Consider the following 14308-nt stretch of genomic DNA (forward strand, 5'->3'; position numbering starts at 1 on the left):
TGGCAATATCCGAGTACCACCAATCGCCTAGCAAGGTGTCAAAAACTTGATGACTAAAAAAAGAAAAGAAAAAAGTGATAAAAGTACAGGTAGTCCTCAACTTACAACAGTTCGCTTAGTGACTGTTCAAAGTTACAATGGCGCTCTTCCTCCCGTCTGAGGTTTTCATTGTTGTGAGCATTTCTGTTGAGGATTGGCAGCGGGGGTGGGGTGGGGTGGTGTTTGTTTTTTATTCCCCCCGTCTGCTGGGTGGTTGCAGCAGGTTTTGGTCACTTCACATGATCCTGGGACACTGTGACCGTCATAAATATGAATCAGTTGCCAAGCATCTGAATGTAAATCACAAGACCCTGGAGTTGCTGCAACATTCCAGCTGATTGGCGCTTCTTCTGGGCCCAGCTGGAGCCTGGCACTGATCCTGGTGCTTCTACTGAGCCCTGACAGCCCCGAAGCGCTGATTCTGGCGCTTCCGCAGAGCCCTGACAGCCCTGCAGCTCCAGCCATCTCTCACTCAGGCTTGTGCGATGCTGCCACCGGTTCAGCTCATTCTCCTCCCCCGCTACCACTTTTCTAGGATGGTCGCGTACCACCTGCCAGGTGCCAATGTACCACAGGTGGTACCCGTACCACTGGTTGAAAAGCCTTGGACTAGGAAATTCTGGGAGCTAAAGACCACATATCTTAAAAGTGGCGGAGGTTGAGAAACAGTCTCCTAGAGGAGTCACATCTAAGTATAGAGAAGCCTAACCTGCCTGGTCCCTGCTTAGTTGTCATTACATGCATGCCCACACAGTATTTCTCGGTTGCTTGATCTGTGATTTATATATATCAAAATGTGATGTTTCACATCCAAAACCTTAAGCCTACGTATTACGGTATTTAATCTAAACTGCACTGCTGGGAAAATGAGGATGCACAGAACTCTTTTTTGAACAGGGTTTCTCAATCTAGCAGCTTTAAGATGTGTGGATTTCAACTCCCAAATTCTTCCAGCCATGTCTAGGAATTGAGGTCCACACATCTTAAAGCTGCTAGATTGAGAAACATTGTTCTAGCTAGAAATAAATACATACTTATACGTCTGCCCAAATGTAATATTTTGGTAGACATTTACATTCTCTGATTTTGTTGAAGACCAAAGAACAAATTGGCAACGTTCTGTCAATGGTGTACCCAAAGATTAGATGTTAACAGACCATAGATTAGATACATCTCTATAAATTACTGAACAAATAACATTTGACTGGACTGCCACAAGGTAGTAAATGAAAACTGTATTATGGTTTAACTTAGCAAAAGCTTCTGCCTGCTGTTCTTACAACAACGTTCCTTTTGCCACTTGAAGTTCAGCTATTTTGCTATGAAGCAGTCTATTTAGGATAAAACTAAAGCCATTGAAGCTTCTAGATGTGTATTGATAAGACTGAAATGGTGGGAATTTACAAGCATAAATGTGCGGTAGAGAAATTTCTGTAACATCTATAATGAGAACCATAGCATTGAAGTAGTACCTGTGTCACCTATCTCTTTAGAAACTATACCCTCCAGACTTTTGTAATTTCCATTTATACAGACTTCTACATAGTACAAGCTCCTGCATTGAGAAGCTATACAGTTTAACATCCATTTCAGGTGTAATAATGTGTGTGAGGGAAGAATGCAGAGTTTGGTAACTTGGTTCAAATAAGGAAAGAGCATGTAAAGCATATATGCCGAAGTGTGTTGGATGAGGTACTCTAGAATCATTTAGCAGAGCTACAGTTCAAAAGCTTTTATCTGACAAAAGCTTGTTATTGAATGCTTTATAGCACGGGTGTCAAACTCGCCACGTCATGTGACGTATCGCAACTTTTTTTTGCATTGCTGGAGCTGGGGTGGGCACAGCCTCCGTATGATGCAACTGGCCTGCGGGCCCGCAGTTTGACACTCCTGCTTTATAAGCTACACTTACTACGTTCTGAAGAGTGTATGCATCTATCTTCAAGTATACTTTCTAAAAAAATAGTAAATAATGCTAAGTTAAGGAATGAAATATTCCGCTTGCCTATTGGAAGCCATCCAACGCATCGGTTCAAGATAACTTACCTTTTAAAAGAGCTCTCTAAAATTTATAATGTATTACACGAGGGAACAACTTCAGTTCTTAATTTCTGGTTGCATTAAATTGTTTATCTTCATAAAAGGGTTTTATGAAGATTTCCACAGGATAAAAAAATGAGAGTTTGGATTGAGGTCCAAGCAGTAGCATCATAAAAGTTTAATTTTAGGAGAAGCAATTATGTTTTAAAAAGTTTCTTGAGCAGAGTTTTACAGAAATCCACACTTTAAGCTCAACCAGTAACGTCCAGGGAAAGGTCGGGGTTATGAGAAGTCATCTGCAAATAAATCCGTTTGGAGAGTTCTGGACCAACTCGCCTCGTTGTCGTCGTCACTCCGTCACCACGACGGACAGGAACCTCTGCAAGAAGGTGTTGCCGCTCCTGCTCTGAAGCGTGACTATCATAAGCCTGGATGCAGCCAGAATACAAAACATTATAAGTATTTGCACATGTTCTGTTGGAGAGTTCATAAATTTTTGAAATCTATGATAAATGTCCCAGATTAGGCAGAAAATGGAAAAGGAAAGTAGTGTGAGGTTCGATTCCTAGCTCAGAAGCAATTATTTTTTCAACTTCATTCCATGGAAACTGGTGACACATGGTCTAGAACAGAGGTCCCCAACCTTTTGGGCACCAGGCACCTCACATGGAGTTTTTTCCGCGAACCGGAGGGTGCATGGTTTTGTGTGTTGCCCGCATCCCACTGATGGGGCTTTGCTTGTTTGTGCGGACCGGTTGCTGGCATGCCACAGATTGGTACTGGTCCACGGACCGGAGATTTGGGACCCCTGGTCTAGAATCACAAATGAATAGCTGACGAACAATAACGGGACCAACAAGTCAGGTCATGTTTCAAGGATGATACTGTGTCTACTTGCTTAGGGAATAATCACTCTCTTTAAGCACAATTAAATGTGATTTCTGAGTAATTACACAGGTAGTTCTTAAAACCATTCATTTTATTGTTCAAAGCTACAATGGCACTGAAAAAAGTGACTTATGACAGTTTTTCACAAGACTGACAGCGTCCCCATGGTCATGTAATCAACATTCGGATGCTTGGCAACTGGTTCTCATATTTATGACAGTCGCAGTGCCCCAGATTCGTGTAAATCACCTTTTATGACTGACAAGTCAGTGGGGGAACTAGATTCATTCAACAACTCTGTTACTAACTTAACAACTGCAGTGAGTCACTTAACTGGGGCAAGATGTAAAACGGAGCAAAATTCAATAACTGTCTCGCTTAGCAACGTAAATTCTGGATTGTGGTAAGTCAAGGATTTTTACCTATACTTTTTTGTCTATGGTTCTGAAGTACTGGAATGTCATCCAGCAGAATACATGAAAAATAAGCAAACATCAATTTACTTCCAAAATCTAGGTTTTCTATGTGAAACAGTCTTTTTCTCTTGCAACCATCTGAGAATTTTAGCATGAGATTTTAAATTTCTTTTGCCAGCTGGATACGAGTTGGCATGCACATATCTAATATATCTTATTATAGAAATGTGGAAAGCCTTGCCTGCATCAGAAGCAGAGGAGAAGGGTACCGGGTTACAATGGCGCTGGCCATCTCCAGACTGACTCGGTTGTATTGCTGGATCTGTCTCTTCCATACCTGAAGCAGTCCCTTTCCAGCACGATCCACCTTCACACCTCTACACCAGTCTCCCTCAAGGCAGAAGGAGAAGCTGGTTTTATTTTTTCCCTTTCTACAAAAAACGACAAGGAAGAAATGTGGCAAAATATTGAAACAAACCATCTCGGTGATGTTTCTGTTGCTCTGTTTGGAAATCAGAAGCCATTACGTTTGAAGGAATGATATTACAAGGCATCGGACTGCTTCGAAAGTTAAGCAGAAGATGGATTTCCAATATGGGCTGACTCATCTCTTTTCTAAAACATTTGGCAACACATGCGTCATTACTTCGCGTATATCTTAATTGCCATATTTTGATGCAAATAACCCCTTTCTTAAGGCCTCATCTATCTACGGTGCGCAGGGACACCAAGACTTTCCTTGTGAAATGGACAAAGATGGTTGGAGGTTAAAAAATTAGAAATGAAATAAAATGGGAATGAGCTGTAGATTGTGGCAGATGTGTCAGTAATTCACAGAATTTATTTATTTAATGGATATTTTTTTTAGGGCTCAAACAATTGAGTCTAGGCAGTATACAACAAAGAGAATAAACGGGGAAAAATAACTAACATTAAAAAAGCAGCCCAAAATATAAAATAGAAACCGAGCATGACAATGAAACAAAAAGAGATTCTACTCAATTGATCCCAAATGTTTGGAGAAAATGTAGTTCTTAATGGCTTTTCTAAAAGTAATCACATTTGGGCCTCTTTTATGTCAGGGGAGATTGTTTTCAAAGCACAGAGGCAGCCACCAAAAAGTCATGCTTCTTAGATTCCATGAGATGGAGAAATTAAAAAAGGGAACCTGGAGCATGCCCTTCTCCTGGGGGTACATAGGGTGGGCAGGTGTTCCTGGGAGAAGGTCTTGTGTCAGGTAGGGCTTTAATGCTGATAAACCAGCACTTTGAATCATACTTGGAAGCCTCTTGGGAGCCATGGCAGCTTAGCCATATCACATACTGTAGATATAATAAGCTTCACTGATCAGTCCATGCACCATTGCATTCTGGACCAATTGAAGCTTCCAGATGGTCTTCAAGGGTGGCACCATGTATAGCATACTGCAATAGTTCAATCAGGAATGATTTAAGGCACAAATGACCATGAGCAAATCCTCCTGTCCAGGAATGTATGCAATTGGTGCACAAGATAGCCTTAGATACTTACATAGACTCTTTGTTAACTCACTCACTTGAATGGGGCTTCAGCCACAGCCTTAGTGAACATACTGGCAAATTCTCCAAATTCCTTCCAGCTTGCAAGCACTTGAACCTGGACACCTGTGTGAAGCTGCAGCTCCACCAGAGCCTGAAAAAGCAAAGATGAAAGCTGAGGCTTATCTTAAAGAGAGAGAGAGAGAGAGACACACCAAAACATAAGCTTTTATTTCATAATGGATGGCACTATTTCCTTCAGAATGATCACTCTTCCAACTCTTCTGATCCAAAAATATTTCCCTCTGCCCACTGTAGCTCAGAACATAATTATCTTTTTTTGGCCTACATATTCTGCTGTCCTTTTGAGTATGGTTTTGTAAGGCAGCCTTTTCCAATCCAGTGGCTTCCAGTTGTGTTGGGATCACAACTCCCCAAATTCCAAACTAGCATGACCACTAGGGAAAGCTTGTTTCAGAAGGAACAATTCTGTGATTAGGATGAATGGGGATGGAATTAAAATTTTCCTGGAACCCAGAAATCTCTGTATAAGCAGTGTTCTTTTATAATTTGAGCATGCCATTTTAATGCTAAACAAAAGCAGATTTTGAAACTGATTAAATTGCTATTTAGCCAGGATCGGTTGCTTCTCTAATATCTGAATGTCATGATCCCTGGCATATCTGCCTCCTTTTTATCCCCCGTGCTTGACTTCCACTTCATCCTTCACTCATCCTGTCTTCCTTGCTGACTCCATCCTCAGTCTCCTCCTTCAGTCTCTGCATTTACATTATTTAGTTTAATATTTGTATGTCATTGCAAGGAGAGATAAAATTTCAGGGTTCACTATTAGCCTCACTTGGAGATTGAAGCCTGATCTGATAGCAGAAAACCATCATTTCTAGAAGAAGTAATCCAAAGGAAGAATCTGAGACATGGCTGAGAGAGCCAGCCACACAACCTTCTGCACCACATTTACTTACTTCTTCCACATCCAGTCTAGACAATTGAGAAACTGGGTTTGTCTTCTCTTTCCGTTTCCTTGGCTTGCCTTCCTCCTGTGCCTTGCTGCTTCTTTGTTCTGCTTGCTGCAGATTCTTTTGTGACTTGGGTTTCTGAGAACTGAAAACACAACCAACTCATTCATGTCTGAACCTGGGGTCCATTTTGAGGAGATGGAGGCACTATCTCTGGTTTTGAAGCTGCAGCCCTGCACATGGAGGGTTTTGAAGCTGCAGCCCTGCATATAAAGCTGCAGCCCTACATCTTTGGAGAGATGGTAGAAGGTATCTGAATTCTAGTTGTGGTACTCTGCTCTAGATCTGCTTCCTAGTAGAAGTGTATTCCCAATATTTTAATGTCAGCTGCTGTTTAAGCTGCATCTTTCTATCAGGGCCTCTTCTGAGAGGTTAATCATAGTATCTGCCTAGCCAATCCAATCTGCAGGGTTGGTACACTCAGGATTCCTTCAGCTAAACAATGCCATCTAGAGCAGGGGTCCTCAACCTTGGCAAGCTTTGCTGGCTGAGGAATTCTGGGAGTTGAAGTCCACAAGTCTTAAAGTTGCCAAGGTTGAGGACCCCTGCTCTAGAGGGCACCCCAGGACTGTGCCTTCTCTGCCTTCTGAAATGTTCCCCAGAGAGTTGAACAACCCTCACTCTACAGGTGTTTCCAAGGGCCTTAAAAACCAAATTATGGGATTCCAGGGCCCTAAAAGGAATCCATTATTATTAGGTAGGAAGAGGTAACAGTTTCAGATATTTGCTTTTTCCCCACCCTCTGTAAGCCTAGTTTTTCCCTTCCTCGAGACCCTACATTCTTATAGCAGCAATGTTTGCTTGTTGCTATCCTAATTTGACTGGCCATCCTATTTAATTATCCCAATGTCTTACGGAGAAAATCGTTGGAAAAATTAATATTTTAAAACCACCCTGTACCCAAAATTCTTTGAGCGATTTACAACAAAACTTGCTTAAAAAAACCCCTTCCAAACTAAAATAGTTTGGGGCTGTCTCTTTTCTATCTTTTTAAATTTAAATTTAAAGATTGTACACGTGTAACATAAATTAAAAGGATATACTAAAAACAATTTGAATGAAAATGTGCACAATAAAGTGCAAAATGAACACACATATATAAACTAGGCAGTTGCCTGGTGGTCATCCAAAAACTAAAATGATTTAAGATGCAATTAAAATACAACTGAAAGCTTAGAAAAACAAGGTTTTTCATCTGGCACACAAATGCTGCTAGCTGGGGCAACAGTTGAGCATCTCTGTGGAGGGGATAGAGTTAGTAGAGGAGCAGACTTGAGCTTTTACAGCTACTAATATTTGGCTTTTAATTTGGTCTTAGAGGGGTTTTTATTTTGGTATTTATTAATTTTTTTTTTTTTGGTATTTTATTGTTACTTGTTTTTAATATGCTGTGCACCGCCCTGAGTCCTTCGGGAGAAGGGCGGTATATAAATCTAAACAAACAAATAAATAAATAAATAAATCTGGCCCTTCGGCTTTCCATAGCCAGTCCCTGGCAACAGCCCTTTGGTTTGGCTCTCCACAACTGTCCCAGTTTCGCATGTGGTCCCTTGGGAAAATCAATTCTCCACCCCTGACCTAGAGAATGGCCCCACTAGATGACCTGAAGGCCTGGGTCGGTACATATGGGAGAAATAACCTGGGTTCTAAGCCAATTTACAGGTTTCAGGTCTTCATTAAGCTTTTTAAATAGCCAACTTCTGCAGTCCTCATTTTTTCTCCCTTTGGAGCTGTTTGCAAATATGATACCGTGTTTTCCTGAAAATGGAAAGCCAAAGCCCTTCCTGAGATGCCAATCGTTGCTGGAACTGCAGTAAGAATTAACTTTATAAAAAGTGTGGGGATAGAGAAAGGGTAAGAATTTCCTCGGTGTTTTAAGCAGAAATTTAACTTGGAGTGGCCTGTCAAGAACAGAAAGTATCCGATTTAAAGGATCAACCTATGTCTCTCTATATAGCAATTATATATATTGCTATATTATATAATGCTATATAATATATAGCAGTAAAAAGTAAATTTTAACCTGAAGTGTTTTTCTAGTTCTGTTACTGCCAATGACAGTGTTTTCCCAGGAATTTTCTCTGTGATTTTCGCCACAAAACTCTGCAGTGTTTCGGTAGGACCTTCCACCCTAGCCTGCAAAAATGAAAAAGAACAGAAAGGAGAGTCTTTAGCTTCTTGGCTGAAGCAAACATACATAACCCTTCCAGCCACTTAGATACAGATGATTTCTCCAACAAAAGCACAAGAAATGCTGTAGTGAGCTACTCCAGAGGCTCATCTTATCCAGAATCCTGCATTGCAGAGTTGACCCAATGCACTTGATTGGCTTATCATGAGAACCAGAGTTCATTCCCAATACGGCTTCCCAGCAGGAGACATCAAAAGTGCAATTCAGGAGATATTCAGCCATTGGGCCTAGTGGCCACTGAGAGCTCACGCCTGTGGTATCAAAACACAATACCCAAAGAAAATAATAAAGGCTCACAGCAGTATTTATTAGACAGTACATACTGGAGGGAGTCTCCTCCAGAAGAGGAGACAAAGAGATGCATTCATGTTTATACATGTCAGAAAGGAGATGAAAATGCTCCATGGATACATGTTCATAAATAATAACATAATAAATCTCAAGATTATTTCTTGTCCTTCTGCTATCTACAAATAAATGTCAGATTACTTCCTGTCCTTCCTCAGATTACTTCCTACAGAGAACAATGGTCTTAGTTAGGAAAAAAAATTGCATCTTGAAATTCAAGGGTGGCAATGGAATGTACTGATAAAAACTTACAATAGGCCACTTAAAGCTAAACTTTGCAAGGCCCCATTCTTTGTCTTAAACCATTTCATTCTAGGACTTCCAGTTTGACATCATTGCATAACGGACGCAGGAAGACGGGGCTCCATCTTCTGCGTTCGATTTCACCCTGCTGGGGACCCTAAAAAGGGTCGAAAGTCAACCCAATGAGGCGATGGAGAAGGAGGGGACCCTCGTTGATTGCGGGAGGTTGGCGGTCCTTCCACTTGATCCGAAGAAGAAGCCCAGCGGGGGAAAGACTGGCTACATTTGTGTGGCCAGTCAGAAGCTGCTGACAGCTTAACCAGCAACTTTTGAGCAACGTGGATGGAACTGGGTGAGACCCTATCCTCTCTTTATGACTTTAAGACTTCTTCCTGGGAAAAAAACGCCCAAAGCAAAGAATCCTCCCCGATGAGAAAGGGAAGGGGAATTTCCACCCCCTTCCCTCAGGAAAAGAAAAGCGGCGAATTAATTGCTTGGGGAAAAATAGAGAAAATTACAAGATTAATTTAGAAGCAATACACATATATAACTCTGAAATTTGGGGATTAAAAGTGCTTTTGAGATTATTATTTTTTAAAGAGACTTAAAAAGCTTGTAATATAAATTTGTATGTAAAAAGCTGGAAGAAGGCATCAACGACATCTAGTGGCAAACTACAGCACTACAATTTATTATGCCTAAAGGAAACTTGGCTGGAAGCCCAGACTCAGAAAATACTCTTGTTGTTTTAGACAGCTTTCTCTTTTGAAGACTGTAGCTGGGAAAAGGGGGGGGGGGGTTAAACCCTCTTGGGCTGTTTATCTGTGTGGCAGAGACAATAAAATATTTTGAAACTGGCCTGCCTGGACTATGAACATAAATACTAAGTGACTTTTAGAGCTGTGTCATGGAGCTATTTCCCTATAAAAGAAACATGCATTATTGATTGAGACGATGGAATACTTTGGACTATAAACCTTTGATTGATGAACAATTTTAAATTGCTCTTCTCTCTCTGGACAGAAAAGATGTGTTTTTCATTGGACAGAAAAATTTGAACTTTACTTATATTTGCTGAGGAGAGACTTAAGGATGGACTGATAGACTGACTGGATAATTAGGAGTTCAAATGACAATTGACTGAAACTTTTTAAATCCCTAAATAGATTGGACTATAAAGACTACATACAAAAACAAAATGGATCTTCCATACTTAGCTTCAAATGGTAAAAAACCATCCCTAACACCTGTCCCCAAAGTCCCCAGCTTGACATACCAACAAGAAAATGTTGATGAATTTCAGAAAGAAATTCTATGTTAAAATCAATACAAGAGACAATTGACTTAGCTCATGATGACACCAAAAATAACACAAATGAGATAAAAGAACAATTCTTTAATCTAAATCTACAAACTCAGAAAATGACTACAAAGAAGGAACTAGCAACCCAGAAAATAGAAGGAAAATCAGAGGAGGCAGATCCAAAGATGGAGGACCTAAAGAAAGGAACTAACAGACAGACTCAGACAAATGAAGAATTAGAAGACGTAGTGATAATATCGGATATGGAAAAGATATCTTACCTGTCAAGATCTCAAAACACACTTGAGGATAAGAAAGAAGAGCTGATTGAATGGAAGATAGAGCTTTTAGGACAGTGGTGGCGAACCTATGGCACGGGTGCCAGAGGCGGCACTCAGAGCCCTCTCTGTGGGCACATGCGCCGTCGCCCTAGTCCTAGGCCTTCAGCTGGATTTTATAAAACCTTTTCGCTTTAGGCCTCTGCCGCTGTGTGCAAAAAAAAAAAGGTTCAATCAGTCAATTTCAACTTCTCGCGGGAAAAAAAAAGGTCTTGCAAAGTTGGAATTGATTGATTGAACTTTTTAGTTCCACCAAGTCTGCCGTTACCACTGCAGCCATGCCCACCCAATGGGCCACGCCCACCCAATGGGCCATACCCAGCCAATGGGCCACACCCACCCAGCACTCGACGATGCATAAGTAGGTTTTGGGTTGCAGTTTGGGCACTCAATCTCTAAAAGGTTCGCCATCACTGTTTTAGGAGAACTGTGGGAAATTGGAGAAGGAGGGAGGCTGTTTAATGAATATCAATAGGCTGAGCGTCCTTCCAAAAATACTTTAATCACATTGTCTTTCTTATTCCAAACAATATACATAAAAATAGAAGAATTATTTGATGATTCAAATGCATTGACTTAGAAAGTTAGTTGGCAAAGGAAGAAAGCTAGAGTAAGACTGAAGAAAATAGAGGTTTTGACCCATTAGATGGGATATTATACTATTAATCAGATATTTGAACATGGCTGAGAATAGATAATTGTTAGAAATACAAATATTATTATAACTAGAAAGATAGGATTTCTAACTAGAATATTATATTTTGGTATGAGAAGGGAAATATGAAAATGCTAAGAGGTTTTGAATAAGGGAAGCTTTTGGTTACCCAAATATAACTTATTATGAGAAAATGTAACAAAGATGTTGATATTCAATTGTATATATGTATTAACAACAATAAGTTAATATGTACCACTGAATTACTAAAGGGCCCAGGACAACACATTGTTTATTAAGTACTTATGATTGTAAAACTAGAAAATTAATAAAATATTTATTAAAAAACCCCATTCCATTCTAGTGAAAACTAATTTTCTCCACATTCCTCCTGAATGTGTGAAGTAAAAACGATGCAACTGATACACTCACAAAGAGCGCTGGTTAGTTTTGCAGCCATCAATTTTTCATAATGAAAGAGAACATTTATCACATCTGAGTCTCCTTGCTCTTTATTGTATCATATGAGAAACATATGTTGTATTTTAGGGCAAGGTTTTTGTTTTTTTTTTAGCTTTCAGTTGGACACTGCTAGAGCAATGTTACCTGCTTGCTGTTGTGAATCATTGCAATGAAATCTGGGAGCAGCATTGGCACTAGGACATTGGGTTCTTCTATCCAGTTGTCTTCTTCAGCCTTCAGGCCAAAACATACATTTAAAATAGGAGAGAGAGAAATATAAGGACAGCTACTGTTAGTAAAAAGAAACAGCAATTGGGTCACAGGCAGGATTCCTTCAGAAGAAAAAATTAACTAGGAAAATCAATTACTTTAATCAAAACTACCAAAACAAAGGATTGTGGGGGGAAGACACATACTGTCATACCTCCGTTAGGCCAGTTTTCCTTCTCCAGGTGATGCTGCAGGGCACAGCCTGGCTCTCAATCGCATAGTTACTCTCCATTGACTGCAAAGCGACAAGGATCTCATCCGCACCATTAATCTGTAAGAGACCTATTGGAGGCTACAGTTCAAGATGGATCCCTAAGAAGGAGAACATATAAGGAAACCAAGAGGGGAAAAAATGTACCTGGGTCTAACACCATTTGAATGTGTTTCAGACACTGCTCTGGTCTTTGGGCTTTGCGAAGTTGGGCCAAAGCTACTTTCCTCTGTTTCTCTTGTTCCAGCAGCTGCTTCTGACCTCCTTGCTCTTTGCTCTTCTGCAGGACAGCCTGGCAAACTTTGTCCAAGTCCTGATGGTTGTGTCTTGTACTTGTCTGAAAAGACTTCAGGCATATTTGGTGGGTACCATCCGGCATCTTATTATCAGAGATGCAAATTGGAAGCTGGGGCGAGGATTGTGGCTTAGCATTCCATGAAGATACCTCCTGATCACTGTCTGACAGTTCCCAAGCACTGGGTGCCACGTTTTCTTGGAGATCTGAGTCAGCAGGTAGTGGCTTCTGCCAGCAAGTGGGCACCAATTCGTCATCGCTGACAGGGGGCCTATTATGCCCAGGGGACTCTCGGCCACTCTTGGTTTGGATCCTAGTAAATGAAGGAGCAGTTGTAGAGGGTCTGGCTACCAGCAACTTCCTTCGGAGCCTTTCAGCCAAGGGGACAAATATTTCCTCCTCCTCCTCACTCTCGCTAATGAGCTGCAGTCTCACATCTGTAGAAGCAGCCATCTTGACAGAATTGCATGGACCATGGGGCTTTTTCCTGGCAGGTGAGCAAAGGAATGAATCCTCTGAGTCTGAACTGGAGAGCACAACTACCGGGTTCTCAGGAGAAGGCCGGATACTGTTTTTTGGGTCAGGAGGTTTGTTTACAGGAAAGAAAACTGGTAGTTCCTCACAGTCACTCTCATCCGGTTCTGAGAACATGATGTTTAGCTCCATGCACTGAAGAGATTGTGCTGGGTTGGAGTGGCATCTGAAGAAAAGAAGCGAACAGTTGAATTCAACAATAGAAAGTTCTCCCTCTTCAAAAGTCACATTCCCTCAAGGATCATTGATCAGGGTCTAATGCTAGAAGAGAAAAGAGTCAAAGCCAACTATGGGAGAGGTCAATCAAAATCAAGTCGCCAGACCTCAGCATTTGTTCTTTCTATTCTCCTGCCCAGTGTATACTCCTGGATGAGGAACAAACCAGTCTGCCTACACTTCTGAAGTCAGGATAAGGAGTATAAGCTTCCACATTGGGCTTAGCTAATGCAAAGTCAGAGCAACAATCTTCAGTACAATTTTCCCCAAGTGACTCTTCTCCATGTGTGTTTATGATACAGTCCCCAAAATTTCCAATCAGCATAAACAATGTCCATGTTTTAAGAATTCTGGGAGCTGGAGATTGTTCATCTCAGAAGATAACTGATCACGTTGTTTGGGAATTCTGGATGCTATGGAAAAAAACATTTAGAGGATGCTATTGAGGAGGTCTGCTCTAAGGAACAGGAAGCAGACAGTTTCCAATGCTTATCAATTCAAATCCTTCTGTGGACTCCCCTACTAGTTCCCAGGAGTTGCAGATGGTCTGACTACCCAAGTGAAAAGATGTCATGCCTTTAGGAACTCAGCAATTAGAGTTATCCAGCCTGGTTGCTAAATACTTCCTGTGGAGGAATGGGGGGAACACCATTATTCCTTGTGGTCACTCTGGAACCTTCTAAGAACATCTGCAATAGAAGAACATCAGAAGTCTGTGGAGTAGACCTTTCCCACCACTGACTGGCCAAGGATTTAATAATTCATCACTGACGTCTTCCTTCTACACTTTCAAAGGGACTATATTTTATCATTTATTCATATTACTTACTAATCTTTTCTCAGGGATTATACAATAAAAAATAAAAGCCAGCAATAGAATTGGCAGAATAGGAAGATCTATAGAGCCCCCTTCAAAGTGAGGGAATCAAATTTTCAGGGGAACTCCAAAATTCCATTTTTTGTAATTCCCAAAAATAAGGGGCCATCACTGAACAATTCTTCTGCCCACGCCTCTTCCAATCATTTGCCTGCCTGATGGTTTTTAATAACGAATCAGAATGCAAGATATCAAATATCATCAGCATCCTATACTCCTGTCAGATAGAAAGTGGTCCTCAATGGAACCACATCTACATGGAGGGAAGTGTGTAGTGGGGTGCCCCAAGGCTCTGTTCTGGGCCCAGTGCTCTTCAACATCTTCATCAACGATTTGGATGAGGGGATAGATGGGGAACTCATCAAATTTGCAGACGACACCAAGCTGGCAGGAATAGCCAACACTCCAGAAGACAGGCTTAAGATACA

The 14308-nt window shown here is 41.0% G+C and overlaps 1 protein-coding gene across 1 annotated transcript; it reads right to left on the bottom strand.

Moving 5' to 3' along the window:
* Nucleotides 1–2299: 2299 nt before the first annotated feature.
* On the bottom strand, nucleotides 2300–12947 carry EME1 (essential meiotic structure-specific endonuclease 1). The gene is made up of 8 exons (XM_029283288.1): nucleotides 12106–12947; nucleotides 11902–12029; nucleotides 11622–11711; nucleotides 7961–8073; nucleotides 5884–6022; nucleotides 4939–5054; nucleotides 3625–3814; nucleotides 2300–2507 (listed from the first exon to the last, which is right to left on the bottom strand). The coding sequence occupies exons 1-8, from the start codon at nucleotides 12917–12919 to the stop codon at nucleotides 2331–2333; spliced, it is 1767 nt and encodes a 588-aa protein (XP_029139121.1). The 5' UTR covers nucleotides 12920–12947; the 3' UTR covers nucleotides 2300–2330.
* Nucleotides 12948–14308: the final 1361 nt, after the last annotated feature.

The sequence above is a fragment of the Protobothrops mucrosquamatus genome, unplaced genomic scaffold (genome assembly GCF_001527695.2).
Source record: "Protobothrops mucrosquamatus isolate PMUCROS unplaced genomic scaffold, P.Mucros_1.0 scaffold_52, whole genome shotgun sequence".
Lineage (NCBI taxonomy): Eukaryota > Metazoa > Chordata > Lepidosauria > Squamata > Viperidae > Protobothrops > Protobothrops mucrosquamatus.